The 23,555-nt window shown below is 42.4% G+C and overlaps 1 protein-coding gene across 3 annotated transcripts in view; it reads right to left on the bottom strand.

Annotated features, from left to right (window-relative positions):
- Positions 1–23,555, bottom strand: part of FRY (FRY microtubule binding protein) — a 426,981-nt gene that overhangs the window by 377,979 nt on the left and 25,447 nt on the right. For 2 of the 3 annotated variants that reach the window (XR_010837245.1, XM_067016673.1), the window contains exon 1: positions 19,543–19,577. The exons of the other annotated variant lie outside the window; for it this stretch is intronic. Coding sequence is in view for 1 of the 2 variants with exons in the window: in XM_067016673.1 (XP_066872774.1) it covers positions 19,543–19,562 (20 nt within the window). In the remaining variant the exon portion in view is untranslated. Of the gene's footprint in view, positions 1–19,542; positions 19,578–23,555 lie in introns of those variants that run through there. 3 annotated transcript variants of the gene reach the window in all.

Raw genomic sequence — 23,555 nt, 5'->3', positions numbered from 1 at the left:
TATATCTGGAGAAAACCAAACTTTGAAAAGACACATGTACCCTAATGTTCATTGCAGCACTAGTTACAATAGCCAGGACATGGAAGCAACTTAAATATCCATTGACAGAAGAGTGGATAAAGAAGATGTGGTACATATATACAATGGAATGTTACTCAGTCATAAAAAAGAACAAAATAATGTCATTTGCAGCAACATGGATGGACCTAGAGATTGTCATACTGAGTGAAGTAAGTCAGACAGAGAAAGACAAATATCATATGATATCACTTCTATGTGGAATCTAAAAAAATGGTACAAATGAACTTATTTACAAAACAGAAATAGAATCACAGATGTAGAAAACAAACTTATGGTTCCTGGGGGGCGGGGGAGAAGGATAAACTGGGAGACTGGGATTGACATATACACACTACTATATATAAAATAGACCTAATGAGGACCTACTGTAGAGCACAGGGAACTCCTCTCAATACTCTGTAATGACCTTTATAGGAGAAGAATCTAAAAGAGTGGATATATGTATAACTAATTCACTTTGCTATACAGCAGAAACTAACAAAATTGGAAATCAACTATGCTTCAATAAAAATATTTTAAAAATAGATAAGAGTCCACGGGAGGGTGGGGGGAACTTCACAAAAATTGGATAGATAAATATTGTCAAAAATAATACCCAGTCATTCATGAAAATAAGTAGACGTGGATGTGTTGAGAATGGGTCAGACCGTTCATGTGTGAGGGCAGGGGGTACATGGGAAATCTCTTTAGCTTCTCAATTTTTGCTGCAAGCTTAAAACTGCTCGAAAAACACAAACTCTTATTTAAAAAATAAGTAGAAATATTTCAGAATATTCTACTTAATACAATAATCTAAACTCTCCAAGGGTGGAGTGAAAATGTTCTGTGATATTGTAACAGGACACCGAAGATGCTTTAGAATATATTTGCCGTTTAACTGTGGTGTTAATTTCCTTCACTGGAGCCTCGATTTACTTAAACCTTAACTTATGTCCTAAAATGTCACTCATTTCAACACCTGACTCTTCAGACTGTGAAAGCTCCCTCCTGTTGCTCATTTGCTGTCCTCTGACCTGGGCTGAATCAATTCCCATGTGCCTGTTTGGTGATGTAGTAGCAATATTACAGATGGGCAGCACTCCTGGGCCCACCTTTGGACACAAGGATACACGTGGAGCGCGTCCATTCGTGCTGTTCTGACATCTCTTTGAGAATGTGACTTTTCTCGGGAGAAATCCTCCACCACCTAACGTTCATGACTCCAAAGTGGAAGTCAGTCATTCCGCACAGGCTGTGGGCAGAATGTGGACCAAGGGTCAGTAGTCCACCCCAAAGGTAACGTGCATGTCCTCATTAAGACTATTAACATTGTAATTGTAGCCTCTGTTTCTTTCCTGAGCGGTCTAGACTCTCTCCAGGAACCATTAGTTCTTTTATGTGAGGCGCTCAAGAGCTTAATTATCCATCCTGTCCGGACAGCCAACTAATGACATTACGTGGTCCCTCCCTCAACGTGGTTTTGCTTGTATCCATGGTAAAAAAGAAAATAAAAACGTTATAAGAAGAATGAATTCTTTATGTCCGTAGCATTTTTCTGACTATCATGGATTTATAGATTATGTTTTACATATGAAACTATCAGAAACCTGATATCGTACACAGTTTTCTCCATATGTAGTGAAAAGGAATAACAGTAGTATGTGTAATTTTGAATTACACTTATTTGAACAGTGAAAACACATTTTATACCCTTGCATTCAACACTGCAAGCCACATGATACGTAAAATCGATTTAAGCAGAAATTCTTGCTGATATATTTTCTCTCAAAAGCTAAATGACGGTTCTATCGGGAGTATGATCTCATAACTGATACTAAAAAGTAGAAAAGGATAGTCAGCTCTCCGTTTCTTAAACTTCACATCAAGATTCATATAAAATCAGCAACCTTCATGTAACGTGAGGGAAGGAGAAAAAGTTTTAAAGCCATTTTCAGAATCAGCTGACATTTAGAATAATCTGAAGCAGAAGAAACCTAATATTTAATGTATCAGTTTCAGATTAAGATTTAGAAGCAAGGTGCACTGTCGCCATGGTGAATTCTATAAGATAATGCACAAGAGGAGCCAGGCTGGTGAATAATTGATACGTGTCTAAGATTAGAAAAGCTACTTTACAGGCTGTTCCCCTGTGACAGGCACTAGGAAGTCTCAAATGAGCAAGTCATGGACCTGACAGCATCCCGTGCGATTTTACATGCTCAGACCTACGCTCTTCACCACAGAGGAGCATGTTCCAGAGACTGAAAGAGCAGCCGGCTTTCTGTTAAATTACGCCGGCTATATGATATCGTTAACTATGCAATAAAAGGACAATAAAAAAGACCCTAGAAAGAGTGGCGCTCTGGGTTTAGAGCATCCTCATGTATGTACCTCACTGCACACTCAGCTGCTTTGAGGGATCCTTTATACCACATGCAGAATTTGTGTCTCAGAGGGGCAGGTGCCTGGGCTGAGGCTGCCTGGCGGGGACAGAGCAAAGGACGCACAGGACCCATCTTCCTCTAGAAAGTAAGTCCCTCTTGTTAATACGCTTTGGGGATGTTTTCGTGCCAACCCTTAGCTTTAGATAAACAAACGGGACTTTTGATGCATTAAAAACATAAAGCCGGCACCTCCTTCCACCCCCAGCTAAACACAGTTCTGTTCAATTCCACGAGCAAAGGTATGGAAAGTGTCTTTAAAGACGTACTGTCTTCCTTTTATAGTTTAAGCAGGTCAGGAGACGTGCAGGGGCATAGAAATAACGCTGAGTACCAAAGACAAGCAAATGGACAATTAACGATGCACATCCAACCTGAAGTTCTGCCACCATCATGAGAGGTTACAAAGCTGCAGAACTCTTACGCCAAGTATCTATTAATATTTATGCACAAAAGAAAGGGCTGGAAACCTGGCCCTGTTGTGTTCCTTTTCATTTAACCTCCTTTCAACTCTGAGTTCTGTCTTAAGGAAATGAATTACTGTATCTGATAGTGACGTTTTGCAAATGCTCCGGGCACTGAAATGAGGGTTGGCACCTAGGAGGCAGCCTCGGTAGCCTTTTATTGGCGTGTGCAGGCAGCAGCTGGCAGCAGAGTCCGATGCTTGAGTGCCTGGTGCTTAGTAGGAGCTTCCCTGTTTGCTCGATGCTTTGTTCATTGATGCCACAGAACTGCTGCTGTAGTGCACGGAGCCTGCACCTGAGGAATTCAGCCCTTCTGCAACATTCCTGAGCCTGTTAGAGGGTTCTCCCTATTGACTTGCCTCAATTAATATGTAGGCAGATGGATACCTGCCAAAGATTCAGCCTTGCAAATCTTACTCAGGCAGGACCAGGTACCAAAGCACAGCATGCATCATGCACTGGTATAGGCACGCGTTCGAAACAGCAGAAATGCTACATTAAACTGAGCAACATTTAAAAATAGCAACAGGAATTATTCAAGTGGCAGTGATGAAATGCCCTTTCTCTACTGCCTGCTTATCACCTTTCCTGGTTTTCCCTTCAGTCATCTTGCAAGAATGAAAAACTAAGGGCTCAAACGTGGCCAACCAGTCAGGAAAGTGCGATTTGGCTTTGAGGAAAGAAAAAAGCATTTGTAGGTTGCAGAAAGGGTGGTGGAATTCACAGCGGCTGAGGCTGCAGGCAAGGGGTGGCTCAGCAGGAAGGGGGCCTCCTGCGCTGTGACTTTCCACCTCTGCTGGACAACAGCCCACGATGAGACATGCACGGTTTTTACAGGGAAGACACACAGGACACATGTAAATGGGTGATCTGCGTACACACACAGGCACATGCACACACAGAGACTTATGTAAACATACAGCAACATCTGGGCCAGCTGTGGACTCCCTGGCAGGCAGCACAGATGCCAAGACTAACCTCAGGGCAAACATAAGCACCTTGGGATTTGCTGAAGTCAGCAAGGGTGGAGGGGTGGGAGGTGCCCCATCTGGACATCCTGTTTAGGGCTGTACTTGAGGAGAAGGGGTGGCATTGCTTGTACTCAGGAAACTGGACACACCACTTTCCTTTCTTCCCTTCCCCTCCCGACTGGCTCATTCACTGACAAATATTTGTGCATAATTACGAACAAAATACTGTGCTAGGATAGCTTAGAAATCAGTGATTATGAAATGGTTAAAGAGGAAAACATAATGCTTGAGAGGGCGTGGAGAAAAGGGAACCCTCTTGCACTGTTTGTGGGAATGTAAATTGATACAGCCACTATGCAGAACAGGATGGAGCTTCCTTAAAAAACTGAAAATAGAACTACCATACGACCCAGCAATCCCACTACTGGGCATATACCCTGAGAAAACCATAATTCAAAAAGAGTCATGTACCACAATGTTCATTGCAGCTCTATTTACAATAGACAGGACATGGAAGCAACCTAAGTGTCCATCGAGACATGAATGGATAAAGAAGATGTGGCACATATATACAATGGAATATTACTCAGCCATAAAAAGAAATGAAATTGAGTTATTTGTAGTGAGGTGGATGGACCTAGAGTCTGTCATACAGAGTGAAGTAAGTCAGAAAGAGAAAAACAAATACTGTATGCTAACACATATATATGGAATCTTAAAAAAAAAAAAAAAAAAAAGGACATGAAGAACCTAGGGGCAAGACGGGAATAAAGACACAGACCTACTAGAGGATGCACTTGAGGACACGGGGAGGGGGAAGGGTAAGCTGAGACAAAGTGAGAGAGTGGTAGTGTATGTATGGACGTATATACACAACTAAATGTAAAATAGCTAGCTAGTGGGAAGCGGCCGCATAGCACAGGGAGATCAGCTCGGTGCTTTGTGACCACCTAGAGGGGTGGGATAGGGAGGGTGGGAGGGAGACGCAAGAGGGAGGAGATACGGGAACATATGTATATGTATAACTGATTCACTTTGTTGTAAAGCAGAAACTAACACACCATTGTAAAACAATGATACTCCAATAAAGATATAAAAAAAGAATCTTGAGCAATGCATCCAGAAAGATGTTTAAGGGTGGAACATGGGAGGTATTATACAGTTGGGTTCATCCTTAAAACACCTCTCTTCTGCCAAAAAATGGATCAGGATATGAACCTAAAACCCTTCTCATTTGTCACAGCTCAGGAAGCAAGATTAGGGAGAAGCAGTCTTGCAGAGAGAGACAGAAAGGGAGACAGAGAAACAACACTAAGAGAGATGAGTGGGCGTTTCTGGTGTAAAAAAAAACGGTTGAGCATGTATTTCCCAGAATGTTCTGAAATCCATGTGGGTAAACTTATGCAATAGTAGAACCTCCAAGTAAGGTAACGACAACTAGATACTTTTAAGGTCTGAATTGAAGCAACATGAGATAGGAGTGTCTCTGCAACCTGTCACAGGGGATCCGAGGGAACGTCAACACTGACACTAAACAAATGTGATGCACAGGAAAGGATAAGGAATCTGAACCATAAACAAGAAGAGGTTCTGAGCCGACTGGGATATGCTAATGGTCTCTGAGTTACCTGCTTCTGTATTACAGGAAAGGCACGGTAAGGTGGACGATGGTATATGAGTTACCTGCTTCTGTATTACAGGAAAGGCACGGTAAGGTGGACGATGGTATATGAGTTACCTGCTTCTGTTAGGAAAACCATGATTCAACTATTCTCAGGTAAATCTTTACTCTTCTTTAGGAAATCTGAGCGGAAGAATTCCTACAGACAGTTTTCTAGATTCCCAAATTGCCATCAAGGTACAGGTGCTCAGCAGGGGCAGATCTGATCAGAAACAACCTTCTCTAGTCTTGCCTGAGGGGGCTACACATTACACTAGGGGCCGTGGAAACTATGCCACGGAATAAGGAATGGACTCGGCCTCCACGCCCCCAGTTTAACAGGAGAAGTGAACACTTTATATAAAGAAGGGTAATGGGATGTTAACCTGGGAAGCCCCATGAAAGAAGTGCAGATCAAGCACTCTGAGAATTTGTAAGGAGGATAGATGACTTCTGGCTGGAGATGGAAGCAGGGAGCATTTGGAGGCCGGAAGTTCTGTGGCCAAGAAAGTGGCCAAAGGCTCAAAGCCTGGGCTTTGGAGTAACATAGCTCGGATCTGTGTCCCGGGAAATTCACAAACCTCCTCTGAGCCTCGGCTCCTGCAGTTGGTAAATGCAGGCAAGGGCAATGAATGCAGCCCCCCACGGTTACAGGCACTCATCTCGCAATAGGACACAGAGTCTGTCACTTGGTAGACGTGCTCAGTCAGTGTTAGCTGCATTTACTGTTATTAACGAGGCCTTGGCTGAGCCTGGCCTCACGAGCTAAAGCCGAGCTTGATCTGTGGGCGTGGAGGTCGGCCGTGTCGGGGAAGCTGTGACAAAGCCGTGGCAGGAGAGGGTGGGGTGAGAGGTAATCACTCTCCCCCCATCTCTCCCCTCTGCCCTGCGGCTCTCTTAAAGCAAACGCAGTGCTGTGGTTGGAACGAGAAGCGCTGTGCGTCCTTGCACGACCTCGTGGCAGCTTGCTCCTCCCACACGTGTGAGTGAGGGTGAGGGCTGGGGAGAGAAAGGATTAGCTGGTCCACCCTCTGTGCACACGGGCTGCGAGTCTCCCGTGACGTTCCTATCGTGGCCGCGCAGGTCCGTCACTCGTCGCCAGGATGTAAAACAGAAGCGTCCCGATGCACATCGCACTGCGCTACCGCGGGCTCAAACAGGAAACAAGTGTTCATTTGCATAGCATCCCCTAGAAGCTTACACATTAGGACTCTGTTACGCTGGAAGCCGACCCGGCAGGGCTCATTTTCTCCTCTACCAAGCTATGGGCTTAGAACAAGTGAGTTTAAAAAAGCAAGAGCCTCTCACATTCCGGAATCGAGTTCTTAGAGCCTTTCAGTCAAGTTACAGTTTCAAACTACTGGGAGGTTCAGCAAGGTCATTGCCACGACTGCTTCCGACTTAAAGAGACCCAGACTCTGCCACGCAGGAACCACGTAGTGTGAATTCAGCCCATGCAGATGGCTTATCTGCTTCTGAAGGACATACAGTGTTGGATTAAGACGGTGGGTTCAACAGTCCCTTTCTTTTTCTCCACTTTCCCCCACAACCCAGGTCTGGATAATTAACAAAACCAGTAGGAATATTTCACAAGCGCTCTGTTCAATTCCATTCAACTCACGTTTACTGGTGTCAACGCACAGAGTTGGGCTAGGGACACGGCAGTGCCCACGACAGTCTCTGACCAGAGCCAGAGAGTTCCTCCGTGACATTGCGCAAATGACTTGACTTTCCTGTCTCAGTTTCTTTCTTCCTTCCTTCCTTCCTTCCTTTCTTTCTTTCCTGGCTGCGTCGGGTCTTCCTTGCTGCGCGTGCGGGCTTTCCCTTGTTGCAACGAGCAGGGGCTGCTCTTCGTTGCAGTGCGCGGCCTTCTCATTGCGGTGGCTTCTCTTGTTGCAGAGCTTGGGCTCTAGGTGCGCAGGCTTCAGTAGCTGCAGCACGTGGGCTCAGTAGTTGTGGCCCGCGGGCTATAGGGCATGTGGGCTTCAGTAGTTGTGGCACACGGGCTTAGTTGCTCCGTGGCATGTGGGATCTTCCCGGACCAGGGATCGAACCCATGTCCCCTGCATCGGCAGGCGGATTCTTAACCACTGCGCCACCAGGGAAGCCCCTGTGTCTGTTTCTTTATCTCTAAAAAAATACAGTTGTCGGGCTTCCCTGGTGGCGCAGTGGTTGAGAATCCGCCTGCCGATGCAGGAGACACGGGTTCGTGCCCTGGTCCGGGAGGATCCCACATGCCGCGGAGCAACTAAGCCCGTGAGCCATGGCCGCTGGGCCTGCGCGTCCGGAGCCTGTGCTCCGCAACGGGAGAGGCCACAACAGTGAGAGGCCCGCATACCGCAAAAAAAAAAAAAAAAAAAAAAAAAAAAAAAAAAAAAAAATACAGTTGTCTTACCTCCCTCATCAAGTGGTTGTGAGGATGAACTGAGTCAGCATGCAAAGCACGTAGAACAGAGTGTGGCAGAGACTGTTAGTTATTACCTGTCGTTATTCCAGCTACAAAGATGTTTAAGGCTCACCCCCGCAGCACAGCATACGGGCCATTCTGCAGCCTCAGTTCCTGCTTCTCCCCAACACATGCCGAGGCACCAGCCATATCAGACACCGCCATCGCTTTTGTCTTCTTCACCTTCAAGCAAAATGACCTTAGGGGCAAGTCGACCTGAGTTCAAATCCAGGTTCTGCCACTGGAGAACCTATTTAACGTAACTACCACTTATCCTACAAAATATAACTAGCTGTTTATAACTTGCTCACCAAGTTGACTGTGAGCTACAGTAAGGCAGAGACTTGGGGTTAATTCATTTTTGTGCCCTGGCTTGCCTGGCACGTGACATTTGCTCAGTAAATGTCTGCTGAATGAATAAATATACAGTCTGTTGCTAGTGGAAGGAACATCATAGAGATGTGAAGGCACAGTTGCATGAGGGACAGTCTGGATGGGGACGGGGGAGTTTGAGCACTATAACATGTGAACGCTAGGTGAGAGGCGTGTCACCAAGAGTGGGGGATGTTGGGATCAGGATTCAAAACCCAGGGCAGGGCTTCCCTGGTGGCGCAGTGGTTGAGAGTCCTCCCGCCGATGCGGGGGACGTGGGTTCGAGCCCCGGTTCCGGGAAGATCCCACATGCCGCGGAGCGGCTGGGCCCGTGAACCGTGGCCGCTGAGCCTGCGCGTCCTGAGCCTGTGCTCCGCGACGGGAGAGGCCACGACAGTGAGAGGCCCGTGTACCGCAAAAATAAAAAAACAACAACAACAGGGCAATGGAGAGACAATGGAAGTTTTGACCAGGCCATAAATAATGAGAACCTAACCCAAACTATAGGGCTGACTACAGAAGGGGAAATGAAGGGCCAGGTCTAGGAAGCATTTAGGTGGAAGACTTTATAGGACCTGGTAATTGGATGGATTTGAAGAACAAGGTGGAGTCATTAACGATGGCGATGGTGCCAGGAAAAAGTTTACATAAAAGATGTAGCATCTTTTTCACAATAAATCTGTTTTGGTTGCAATTCAGTTTGTTTGTTTTTTAAAGATTTTTTTTTAATGTGGACCATTTTTAAAGTCTTTATTGAATTTGTTACAATATTACTTCTGTTTTAATGTTTTTTGGTTTTTTGGCCCCAAGGCATGTGGGATCTCAGCTCCCGGACCAGGGATTGAACCCGCACCCCCTGCACTGGAAGGCAAATTCTTAACCACTGGACAGCCAGGGAAGTCCCTTCAATTCAGTTTTTAAAAACTTTTTTTCCCATTTATAAAAATAATATAGTTTTTACTGTAGAAAATCTGGAACAGTCAGAAAAGTATAAAGAAAATTGAAAGTATTTGTAATGTGGCCATCCAGGGATAACTGTTTCTAACATATTGCTGATTCCCATGTAATCCCTTTTCAACCCACACGTACATATTTGCCATGTTACATCTTGGTATACAATTGTATACATTCACACAATTACACATTATATAGCTGTGCGCAATTCACACTGAACACTTTAAAAAATATTCTTTGGGCTCTTGATTTTTAACATTGTCATCGAAGAGCCATAATTTATATAAATGATTCCCTATTGTTGTTCATCTGGGTTATCTTCAATGTTTCACTGCTACAAATAATGCTGCAGTGAACATCCTTACATATAAATCTTTACCAGTATTTCTAATTACTTCCTTAGAAAAGATGCTGAGTCAATGTGTATGATCGCATTTAAAGCTCTTAGTATCTGTTGCTAAATAGCTTTCCAGAAAGGCTATATCAACTTCAACTTATACTTCCCCGAGCAGTATATAAATGCCAGTATTGAAGGCTATCTTGTAAAAAAAAAAAAAAGCCAACTTAATAATAGAAATAGTTCTCATCTTACTTGCTTGCATCTCTTTAATATCTAGAGATAATGACTTTTTCGCACTAATTAGCCACTTACATTTCTTCTTTTATAAAGAAAAATCATGTCCTGTGTCCATCATTTTCTTGGGATGGTAAAGGTTTTTATAATTGATTACAGATTTATTTACATATTACCCTTTGCCTATCAGATTTGCTTCAAATATTTTCCTAACATAGTGTTTAACTTTTATATTGTTGATGTGTAGAAATTATTTGCAGTTAAATTTATCAATTTTTCTTTGGCAATTTTTTTTCATTGAATTTATACCTCAACAGCCTAACTAACTTTCCATCTATATTTTCTTCTTGATTTTCATGGTTTTGTTTTCTGCATTCAACTCTTTTAATTAATCCTGAATTTATTTCAGTGCATGATGTGGCTGAAAGCTCTCCCAACAGCAGGTAGAATCGATTTGTAAGTAACAACATGCAAGGCATTTATCTGTGTTTATTTTCAAAATGTAAGGGTGGATAAACTGGGCCATCTGTGATTCAGAACTAGTATAGAATCTTGTTTACTTTCTCGGCTTCAAGATAATGTCCTCAACAATGAGACTCAATACAGCATGTTACAGAAAGGGGAGAGCTTGCTTTCCTAATAAAGCAAATCTCTAGAGAATGGAAATATTAAAATGCTCACGCTTTCCCCTCTAATCACTGAAATCTGGTTGCTTTGAACAACAGACATTCACACAGCTCCTGAGCCGGTCACGGTCACGGTCACCCGGAGATGCTGCACCTCAGGGTGGGGCGCTGCATCTTGAGACTAGATACCCTCTTGTGGTATCAGATTCTCTTCCCACCTCACTTTACTCTGACAGCAAGAGAAGATGAATCTGATTCCAAGGGCATTTCAGCACACATGGAAGGCTGCTTTGAAATAAAGTCATCATCATCATCAAGACAGGCACATTTTTACACTCAGTCGACCATTTAACTGAACTGGGGAAAGATCATGCTGGGGCATCAGTTCAACAAGGATCTTACATATTTGTTACCTGACCAGGAAATTTCTATCTCAATAATACATTAATTCCCTAGAGTATAATGAATTCCGCCCAGATTAATCCAGCATATATAATTTTCTCATACATATTTTATTTCATCATCATTTTTTAAAATTTATTTTTTATTTACTTTTAAAAATTTTTGGTTGTGTTGGGTCTTAGTTGCCATATGCAGGCTTTCTCTAGTTGCAGAGAGTGGGGGCTAGCTACTGTTCGTTGCAGTGTGCGGTGGCTTCTCTTGTTGTGGAGCACGGGCCCTAGGCACGGGCTTCCTCAGTTGTGGCACGTGGGCTCAGTAGTTGTGGTTCACAGGCTCTAGAGCACAGGCTCAGTAGTTGTGGCACACGGGCTTAGTTGCTCCGTGGCATGTGGGATCTTCCTGGACCAGGGCTCGAACCCGCATCCCCTGCATTGGCAGGCAGATTCTTAACCACAGTGCCACCAGGGAAGCCCTTATTTCATCATCTTAACCTCACTGGTAAGTTGTTTCGAGGGACAGAGCACTACACAGGTCTGGGAAAAGAGGCACCAAGACATCAAATGACTTCTCAAGATCTAAGTCTCCTGGTTCCCACCTTTAAGCCCTTCCTTTCACTCTTATGCTACCTCAAAAAAATATTACAAATAGTTTGGGATAGTTTTGAAAGCTCCAGAGTAGAATACTGTGACCTTGGATAAGTCATTTGCCCTCCCTGATTTTTTTAAAAAATTATGTTTTTAATTGTAGCAAAATACATATAACATAAAATTTACCATTTTAACCAATTTTAAGCGCACAATTCAGTGGCATTAAGTATATTCATATTGTTGTGCAACCATCACCACCATCCATCCACAGCACTCTTTTCATCTTGCAAACTCTGTACCCATTAAACAGTAACTCCCAAACTGTCTCCTCCTCCCAGCCCCTGGCAACCACTATTCCAAGCTTCTGTCTCTATGAGTTTGACCACTCCTTTTTTTTTTCATACAGCAGGTTTTTATTAGTTATCTATTTTATATATATTCGTGTCTACAGGTCAATCCCAATCTCCCAAGTCATCCCATCACCACCACTTTCCCCCCTTGGTGTCCACACGTTTGCTCTCTACATCTGTGTCTCCATTTCTGCCTTGCAAACTGGTTCATCTGTACAATTTTTCTAGATTCCACATATATACGTTCATATACAATATTTGTTTTTCTCTTTCTGACTTTGAGGGTCTCTACAAATGACCCAATTTTGTTCCTTTTTATGGCTGAGTAATATTCCATGGTATATATGTACCACATCTTTATCCATTCGTCTTTGACCACTCTAGATACTTCATATAAGTGGAATTGTACAGTGTTTGTTCTTTTGTGATTGGCTTATTTCACTCAGCATAATGTCTTCGAGTTTCACCCATGTTGTAGCACGTGACAGGATTTTCTTTCTCAAGGCAGAATAATATGCCATTGTATGTATGGATGATATTTTGTTTATTCATAGCAATGGACAGTTGGGTTGCTTCCACCTTTTGGCTAGCATGAATAATGCTGCTATGAACATGGGTGTACAAATATCTCTTTGTGTCCCTGCTTTCAGTTTTGGGGGGTAGATATCCAGAAATGGAATTGTTGGATGATATAGTAAATTTTATTTTTAATTTTTTGAGGAGCTGCGATACTGCTTTCTAGTATGCACCAGCAGTGCACAAGAGTTCCAATTTTTCCACACCCTCACCAACATTTCCTCCTTGGGTTTTAAATTATTTGGGTATTTACTCATTCATTCAGTAAACACTTGCACAAAGCCTGCCACACACCAGATGCTGGGGATACAGTGAGGAACAAGACAGATTCTGCCTGCCCTCGAGAAGCCTGCAACCTGACACAGTATAGGGACGCTGAACGAGCACTTACAGGTGGGATGGATGTTTTATAAAAAGGGGGAGTGCAGTCAGCTGGAGCAATGAGGGGCTTGTCCCAGAGCGTTTCCAGCTCTAGGTTCTGTGAATACATGAAATTTTCTTTCCTAAAGGCTCCTGAGTTAGTTGGGAAATCACTGAATAGATTTTAATGTGGGATACAGTCCATACATTTAAAAATAGGTTCTCACACATTTGCATTGGTGAAAACCAAGGATTCTTTATTATCCTTAACCAAACCTAATACTGCATGTTGGATGAGCCAGAGAACCTGATTTAAAATATGAAATGCTGAGAACAGAGGCCACAAACTGACAACCTAAGGGCCAGACCCACATGATGTTTTAAAAGTTTTGGATTCATTGCCAGCACTTAAAAATCAAGAAGTTTCCCACAGGACTCTGAATGTCTGGTTTCCCTGAAAAATCAGGAAACCTGCCAGCCCTAGGGCTATGGCAGGGACAGCCTGGGCTGAGAGCAGCTCAGCCCGTTCTAGAAAAGTCACAGCCTGTCACAGGCCCCGTTGGCCTCTTGCTCCATTGTTCTTACATTTTAGCCCCCATAAGTCTTGGGTCTAAAAGCTGTGCTGTCCAGTGCGGTAGCCACAAGCCCCACGTGGCTTGTGAGCACAGGAAGTGAAGCTAGTCTGAATCTGAGATGTGCTGCAGGTATAAAAGACACACCCGCTTTCAAAAGGCAGGAGGAAAACAAGGGAACACATCGCATTAATATTCTTTATATTGATCACATGTTGAAATGATTATGTTTTGGATAAATTGGGTTAAAATGTATTATTAAAATTAATTCACCTGCTTTTTTTTTTTACTTGTATTTATGTGTCCGCTGGAAATTTAAAATGACATATATGGCTCACATTATATGCCTTTTCCAGTACAGAATATCTCTGCAACTCTTCCCCCCCCATGGGGAATTATTACCATTTGAATTGTGTCATATTAACTCCTTCTTATAATGCATAACTGCATAGTCCATTTATTAGCAAGAAAACAATCCCAAGGTGGAAATAATTGATTGTTTATATAAAGTACAGTTCACATTAAAAGTCTGAAATCATGGCTCTTCTACCATTTTAAAACACATTTATTCCTCTCCATATCTAACCATTGCTCTGAGACTCCAATATTTGGCTCCTATTTTCCTTTACCTAAGGTGCTTACAGTAACTTACAAGGTAAATTGTTCATATTTGTTTATGTCACTTAATTCACTTTAAAATGAAATCTAATCCATTCATGTAAACCCTTTCCATAACTCTTTTTGCAAAAGGCTAAAGACTGCTGGCATACTTAGCATTTCATAAAGGTCATTAGTTTGTGGCATTATTGTATAAATTACTTTTTAAAAATCTTTTAATTTAATTAAATAAGTGGACCGTTAAAATTAATTTCCAGCAGGTATGGGACAAAAGGACCATAAGCCAAGACCAAGGGAATCATTCTAATTGGTCTTTTTTTTTTTGGCAAAGATACCACTTAAATTACTATCTTCTTAGCAAATAAGATGTATTAAAATGAAGTGAGAGTCTGATTTTAGATGTGTAGAATACATAGATATATAAGGTGAAACATATGCTTCCAGATGACACGCATTCAACACACAGAGGAAAGTGAACGTTGAAGAAATTATGGATGAATTCAGGTACAACGGAACAAGGAAAACACAATTCTGAAGCAAAAGTGTACTTAGGACTGCACTTTCCAGGTTGCACGTATACACTGATGTAATTCATCTGGTAACTACACGACATGCCACTCTTCTTCAGCGATGAATGTAACTACGAGAGAAATTCCCGGGGGTCCTAGCCACTTCCACGGAGCACTGTAGAAGTTTATCCTTTTTTGTCTTCCTTGTTCTGCTCTCCCTCCTTTTTCTCCGTAAATTATTTCTACCGAAGGGTCACCCTGTACGGGTCTGACTCTCAAGGAAGTAGGTGACAAAATAGTAGACTCCCAGTGTGCCCACGCAATGCCTCATTTCCAATATGTGTGAAGCAACCATTGGAGTTATTTCCATTTGGGTCATGGGACGTGAAAGGACATGCTTTGTAAAGTGGATAAGAGGACAGATGACATCATGGCACAGAGCCAGTGATGAGAGAGAAAAATACAACCCGTTAGTTTATCACAAGCTGGGAAAAACTCTGTTATCATAAAACTCCACGACTCTTCTAAGATAAAAAGTATGTAATAAAAAATGGTGTGTCAGGACATCCATGACTAACAAGTCCCTTGACACCTTTAAAAATACTTTAACTTTTCCATCTCCGGAGGTATTTTTTTCCTAAAATATATATGCTAAAATGTAGTTATGCCAACGTAGCTTCTGTCTCTGCTTAACTGCCCGCTTAATTCCATTCACTGACATTTCACAGGAGAGCTTAGAATTCCCTGTATCTCAGAGATTAAACGAAGGCTTTAAAGGAATCACGTTTAACATTAGTAGTGATGAAAATAGCAAGACAAGTGCCTTGCATATGGCAGGAACCATGCTGGCTCTTCCTGTGCGTTTCAGTAAGAATAATGTTTGTGTCTCACTAAACAGGAGACAGAAATACTGCAGACACCTCTAAGAACCTAAAAGCGAACTGAATTTGAAGCTGAGAAGGAAGCACTCCATTTCTCTATGAACTCAACCATCAGAAGAGCCAACTCTTTTCGAAACACGAAGCTGGCAGCACAAACACAAGAGAACCTTTGCTCTTGGTTTTAAAAATAAGACATATTCACGGCTGCCTCCTTCCACCTGACACTCAGAATAGAGTCTAAGGTTTTCTACCTTCAAGTTTTCATTTGTGCTATACCGTCAGCTCGATAGGTGAGAACATTTTCAGAGTGTAGGTTCAGTAAGAGCCTCCGTCCACAGTGCTATCAGGGAGTGGCTACTGTTGACTTAGGCTGGGCTTTATGAGTCCTGCCCTATAGTGAATGCTGGCTTCGAGCGGTAAGAAGTTCCATGCACACACCGAATTAAGTGGAGCAAAACAGTACTCGCTAGACTAGTTGGGGATAGGCGTGAGGTCCAGAAGAATATAAATGACTGGGATACGAGTATGTCGAAGGTATGCAAAGGAGTCTCTGACAGTCCAGGAGAGTCCCAGCACACTTAAGCCCTACGGCACTGCTGGAGTGCCCGGATGAGAATGATTGCTAAATATGATAATAAGCGGACTGCTTGCAAGAATAAGGCTTAGCATACTGTTATGCCCACGGTGTTGCTCAGAAAATACTTGTTGAATGGAAGAATGAAAATTCCTAAGGAACTTAGAAAGAGGCTTGGTACTCAAAAAGGCATAGGACCCGAGTTCAAACCCTCAGTCCACTTTCTTAGATACGTGACTCTGGTTAGTCATTTAAGCCATAAACCTCAGATTTCTCATTGGTAAAATACAGATGACATCACCTACCCCAGAGGCTACCTGTGACATTCAGTGAGGTAACACCTGCAGCGCTCAGCACTTGGAGGCGCTCATCACGTCGCTCCTCTCACAGGTCTATTTTGCCCATACTACTTATTTTTTATTATCAATAGAGGATTAAAAATGCTTTTATTTATTTTATTATAAACTTCATGAACTATATTTTCTTATAAATATAGAAATTGGAGACTATTATACATACTTGTATTATAGATATTATTTTTTATTATAATACTTATAAGTACAGAAATTGGGGACTTATACCAAGATTTCACTTAAATAATCAACTCCAAGTTGTGTGTGAATTAATGAGATTTCAGTGCATTAATAATAGTAATAACCCAAAGTCTAATTATATTATCTAAATCACTTAATTTTTTTCTTCTAGTATATTTACAGTCATGTTTTAAGGCAATATGTAGGAATAACTTACTATACCAAACTATGTCTCTTTACTATCATATGATAATTACAAAGTATAGATATTATACCATATATATCTTTACGGTGGAAGCAAATCTCTAGGCTTTCCTGGCGAACAGGTACAGAATCAGAAATAGCCATCACAATATGAAAGATAAACTTGGATGCCTATGAATACTGGCGCCTCATTGCTTATGTTCCCACTCGGTACAGGGGTTTTTCTCATCAAATAAATTTTCATTCCATGGTAATCTGAAAATTCCAGATTTGGTTCAGAACACCTCACATTTGAACAATAGGCTCCTATGGAAATTACATTTCAAAGTTAGACCTAACATCAGGACAGTGGCTTGCTCCTGGGGTTCTATGATGATGTCTCCCTTCTAAGATTCCTGGGCCTGAGGCCAACAATTAATTACACACACACACACACACACACACACACATCATTGGAAAAGCTTCCCATTGCCTTTATTTTTTTTAAAAAAAAGAAAAACTGGGGCTTCCCTGGTGGCGCAGTGGTTGAGAATCCGCGGGTTCATGCCCCGGTCCGGGAAGATCCCACGTGCCGCGGAGCGGCTGGGCCCGTGAGCCGTGGCCGCTGCGCCTGCGCGTCCGGAGCCTGTGCTCCGCAACGGGAGAGGCCACAGCGGTGAGAGGCCCGCGTACCGCAAAAAAAAAAAAAAAATCAATAAGCTCACACATTATCTACCCAAAATTGGTAGATAATGCTTTATAAGTCTAGGGGCATTTACAACTATTTACAACTTCCCTCTTGTTCAGGAATGTACTTGAAAAGCAGGTTAACAATCTGCGAAAGATTTCCAGCCATCTGTGATATATCTTTAAATATAAGTGTACATAAATACATGTGCCTGCGTACATCTTTGCACAGAATACACACACACACACACACACACTGGCACACACACTTGGGTGCATGCTCTGCCTCTCTCTGTCTCTCTGTCTCTGTCTCTGTCTCTGTCACTCTGTCTCTCTCTCTCTCTCTCTCTCTATATATATATATATATATACATTTGAGAGGATTATCTAACGTATTTATGATCTATGATATATGTATGTGTACATGTATATTTCCACGTACACATGTATATATCACAGATGGTCCTTTCTAAATAGATATGCACTGAAGTACTGCACGTACACATGAACAGGTCTCTCCACAGGCTGACAGCATCACATTTCAGGGGCAGCTATCACAACATCAGGATCCCAGATTCCTCTTCCACACTGATCCACATCCGAGGGTAATGCTAGTGTTCTTTATCTGACTTAGCTTCACGTTTCCACTGTGTCTCAATTCCCTTTGTTACTTAATCTGCAGTCAGGTAGACCACACTGAAGCTAAAGGTACAGGGCTGCTGGGAAGTACGTCCTGGCACCAGTCATGGTCATGAGTTGACACAGTGTACTTTGAAAACTGTCTTAGTCCTAGCCACACTTCACTTAGCAAAGATAGAGACCTCAGTGCAAACAAGCTATCAAACAAACTGAATTTGGGTGTCCCTTACAATATCTTAATAAATCAAACAACTGTTAAAACGTATTTTTAAAAAAACGTTACCAAATGGCTAGTCCCACATGAATGCGTGAGCGCTAACGAACCACGTGACCCTGCCTTTTCCGCACAGGCCTAGGCAGCATTTGTTGACCTTTAACTTGAAACCCAGAATTTTTTAAAATCCTCTGAGCAGTGGATCAAAAGCCATGCCTTAGATTAAGTAATGGCCGAAAACTATTTTAAAACGGTTGGGTTTGATTCCCAAAATAGGAATTTTCCATCTGTCGAAGCAAAAGGTCCCTGTCGATTCCCGCTACGGGCAAGGGAAAAATGAGTCTATCTCAGGATTAAAATGTCAAGTGAGCTTTCATTCTGCTTGTTCCTAGTATGCCGGTTTAGTAGACGTTTTGAAAACTCATGTAACAAGTTATTTGTGGAGTCAGAGGAGAAAAGAAAACATATCCTCCTTTGAATGCCAAGGATTAGAAGAGAATCGGTTGGTTGTCATTTAATATATCTTAGCTTCTATTAATGAGTAGCAACCCAGGTGAAGAATCTCAGCACTGTGAACTAGAAGTTACACACTCACACTCTTGCCCTCTCATGTAAGGCACATACGTGCATCTATAATTCTTACCTTGGACAGATAACTACTGTTGCAAAATCACCAATGCCCTGACATATCTCAGAGTATACAAGTAATTAAATTAAAAGGAAAGTGCAGGAACCATTTTACTACCTTCATGTCATCAATTATGAATGTCATTTCCTCAAGCTAATTCTCAAAAAAGCCTCTTTTGAACCAAATGGCTAACTCCTGCCTAATACACTCTTTTTTTCCCTCCCCTTTAACAGAAACCTCTGATATACTCCGTGATAATCATTATTTTCTTCCCTGGTGTTTCACTGAATTTTGTAATTAAAGTTTTTTCTTTGTCTTTTTTTTGGTCTTAATTAAAGTTTGTATTTGGCTTCTTATGAATAATGCTAACTGCCTCTATTCTCCCTTTATCCTCATCCAACTAGGGGGAGACTTTTCTAGCTGAGACTCTCCTTGTCCTTGAGTCTCTCTCTCCCAGAATTTTCTTAATGGCACTGCCCTTCCCAGGGTTTCCTCACCATCTTTCCAAGTTCAAGACAGGTCATGTACAAGCTTAGACTTATTAGAAAGCTCATATTTCAGAAGCCAAGGATCAAATGGAGTACCAGAACCCACTCTAGTGGATACACGAGAAAAGAATCAAAACACAAAGTAAACAGGACCCATCACAAAAACGCCCTACCTGGAATGCAGATGGCGCATCCGTTTCAAAAACTTCTTGGGGAGCTCCAGGTTTCAGGATGGCGGAGAACACTAAAAGATGTTCTGGACTGTTCAACCTCACTTGTGAGTTTAGTGTAGACATAGCCTTGAAGACTTTGCTTTCTTGCTCGTGTTAATTTTTTTTTTTTAAATAGATTCTACTGTGGTCTAGCGCCCACCTTTTTTATTGATCACCTGCACTCAAACTCTATCATCTGCGCTCTGTTTGTAGGTCCCACATCCGACTGTCCACCCCAGATCTCTTCATCCTGTGGAATCTTAACTGTCGGTTATCTCTGCAGCATCTTCTGTGTGGCAGCTCATCAGCAATTCAAATGTAACTTGACCAAGATTGTTGTCTAAAACTTAGCAGGACTTTTCCCCTGCGCCGCTCAGTCTTGTCATCTGACTCTTGCCTTCTAGCATCTTTCTCTAACTCCACTCTTGTTGATTTGCCCCTTCTGGCCGCAGAGCCTCTTCTTCAATCTTCGTAAGGGTGTATTTTCATGGAAGGTTTGACAAGATTCTTAAATAGCTTGTCTTTCTTTTGGAACCTGTACAAAAAAGAGGGGTCCCACTTTTCTGATTCCTTAGGATCACATTAGCACCCGACGTATACAAAGTCAGTGCCATACCATGTTTAACTGGCAGGCTGAAGTGACTTTTCTATCCTTTGGTTTATTAGCTGTGTTGCTGCCCAATTACACTGAACAGGAGAAAAAGCACTTGACTCTGTGGTAGACACGAGGCCATGTATGCCTCACACTTTTCATTGGATGTTTATCACTATAACTGAAGTTATCAAGCAACATCCTATTGCACAAGGCCACTCGATTTTCCCTCGGTTTTATTGAGATAGGATTGACATATAACACTGTATAAGTTTCGGGTGTATAGTGGCATGGTTCTAGTATATTGCCAAATGGTTACCACAATTGGTTTACTTAACGTCCATCACCTCCCACAGTTACACATTTTTTTCCCCTGTGATGAGAACTTTTAAGCTCTCTTAGCAAATATGCAATACAGTGTTGTTAGCTATAGTCCCCATGCTGTACGTTACATTCTGAGGACTTGTTTTTCTCATAACTGGAAGTTTGCACCTTTGAGCCACCTTCACCTATTTCCCCCACCCTTCCCAATGCAACTTTAAACAGACACTGTTTAAATCCTTTGGGTACTATATTTCCCAAAAGGTAGCACCCACAGAGCCAAGGAAACCAAGGGCCCTGGCATCTCAAGATGCAGCTAGACAGGAGCAAAAGAGGCAGAATATGTACACACTTTGGACATTATGGCCTTTAATGATTCAAAATATGCCCATTCTTATTGAAACTGGGAGAGAAGTTATGACGACAATATGACATTCTAGAAAGGTTTTGAGGAACCAGATGTGACAGATTTTTTTGTGAACCTAGACAGATCAGGAGTGGGTTGGCAATCTAAAAAAAGAAGGGAAATAAGTAAGTGACCAACAGAGAGAGACCTCATTCTTACATCCTGAGTAGTGAATTCACTTTGAACTTGTCATGAGAACTGAATTCAGTTTATAGTCTCAATATCCTTATGGAAATCTTTGAGGGTGGTGAGGATCTTAGAATTCATTTATTCCAATCCTCTTGTTTTATAAGCAAGGAAAAAGAAACACACTGGACAACCCCATCACTAGAACCACAAAGTCAGGTGGGAGAAGCAGTGAGCTCAGAATTCAGCGAACCTGCCTCCTCCGCAAGACCTGCCCATGTTCTGGTAACAATCTCCTTTTCCTCTCTCAGTTACGACATTTCTGCTCTTTCCATTTCAGATGTGAACCATCAAGCCCTTGTCTTTGAATCTTTAGGGTTTTTTTTTCAGTCTTGTTTTGTTTTTTTAGATCTGGCAATTTTCCTGACTCGGGAGACAGGTGGCTGGGCAAACACAGATACCTGGTGTGGCTTGGGAAGAGCAATGTGGTGCCTTTTAGTTTATCTGAGGTCTTGCTTATGTTGAGGCTCTACAGGTTAGGGGTCTTGTTGTTATTGTTATTGTTATTGTTTTATTTCTTGGTTCCTGAACTCCTGAAACCATTTTCTATCATCTGCATGTAATCCTGCTGTCCCCATCCCGGGATTTCCCTTGCTCAGGATACAGTTTGAGAAGATGGTCTTCTCATCACTTGCATTAGGTTACACATGATATTCTGTGTTGATTTAATCATCTTGGTTTCTTGATCCCAACCTGGAAACTTCTCTTCTGTGCATAACTGACCCTCCTTATTTTTCTCACCAAGGCTCCCTTCCCTTCTCCTTCAACATTATTATTGAGCCCAGGGGAGTCACATAGAAGGTTAATTTCCTCCCTTTTTCCTCCAGATGGGATGCTGAGCTGCCAGCTGTATCTCCATCACCTAAAAAATCAGTTTTAATTTCATTCAGTCACTTGAATTCTTCATCATAATGTTTCTCCTTTTGCATCAAATTGACTTTCTCATTTTCAGTTTCAAGGCTTAGCCTTTATTCTTTGCTTGTGAATCATCTGTTCTTTAATTCAAAGTCAGACTCCTTCCCAAAGCTTCTCCTCCTTTTCCTTCCCATTGTTAACTTTCTGCAGTTATATTTGGATCAAGTTTCTGTCTTGCTGATGATGTTGACCATTTGGGTAGAGGTTTATCTTTCACTTGCTTGCTTCAGCATCTCCTGCATATTTTATATAAGATAAACATATTCTCAGCTTCCGCAGACAGAGACATAGCTTCTAAGCCATCCCTGCAGTAACAGGCATGGGGTACATATAGGTATGCAGGGGGCTAGGACATGACCTCAGCTCAGATGCAGCCGTGTGTGTACAGGGATGGGTGAGATGTGGCTACATGGGCAGCTTCCTGGTCTACCTTCTCACTGTCCCATCCTGGTGTGTAGCCCAGCTCCTGGGCACTGTGTCCCACCTGCAGAAGGTCCTCAGTTAACATGTGCTGCAGCTCCCTACGGTAGAATGCTAGCGTGAGGTCCCTAACACCACCTCCACACCCAAAGCGTAACTGACCACTTCCTCCTCTGAGCGACCATGGAAACACGTTTGTAATTTACTAGCACGCTCCTTGGAACCACATGTTTCCCCATCCAGGTCCAAGATCCTTGAGCCTCTGACTCCTATCGGAATCCTCATAGTTGCGACTTACAAGTGCTTAACAAATACAACTTCTACTTCCCTGAAACAACTCCTTCACTCGCAGAACTGGGCCTCAATGCACAATTTTCTTTTTGTAATACTTTACTTCATGAGTAAAGACACAGCGTGACAAATTATTAGAGAAATCAGAACCGTGCAGGGCTTACATGTTCACAGGTGAAATGTACTTTGGAAGATTTGTGCTACATACCTAGTATGATTAGAGAACATTTGAAGCATTTTGCAAGTATGGCAGTTGGCTTGGGAAGGGGAGGTAAGAAAGTCTATAAACTAAAGCAGTAATTCCTTTTTCTCCCAGTGATAGGTGGGCCAACCAACTGCAGGATATGGATCGGCTCTGAGTGAACCACACCTGCCCCTGGAGTCCTGTGTGGTCAGTTACACCTGTATCACCACTGCAGCCCTTCGACAGCTGCATTGAGGCTGAACGCTTAGAGAAAAGCCAGACTAGAGAAATGGCAACAAGAAGCTTACACGAGATGGTAAGGAAAGAAAAAGCCAGGAACTAGGCTGCTTGGATTTTACTAGGGTAAAATCCAAAATAAATGTCAACATCTGGACTTTGTTTCGACTGTGGGCGACTAGCACTTATTTAAGAAAAGCGAGTTTTCACTCTCCCTGCTCACCCCAGCTCACCCGCTCCCCATCACCAAATTGGCACTTTGCTTCCTCCATCACTGTCTCCTATTTACCCTTCCAGGAATTTGACCTGCCCAGTTGTACTCTTTAGATGCTGGAGGCTGCCTTTTTATCTACAGTTCAGCATTTGATCTTCTAGGTGTGATGCGAATGCTTGTTGAATGAATGAAGGTTGAGTAGGTGCCA

The sequence above is a fragment of the Kogia breviceps genome, chromosome 16 (assembly GCF_026419965.1).
Source record: "Kogia breviceps isolate mKogBre1 chromosome 16, mKogBre1 haplotype 1, whole genome shotgun sequence".
NCBI classification, from domain to species: Eukaryota; Metazoa; Chordata; class Mammalia; order Artiodactyla; family Physeteridae; genus Kogia; species Kogia breviceps.
Note: the sequence above shows the minus strand (reverse complement) of the source record. Positions and strands in the feature narration are given on the sequence as shown.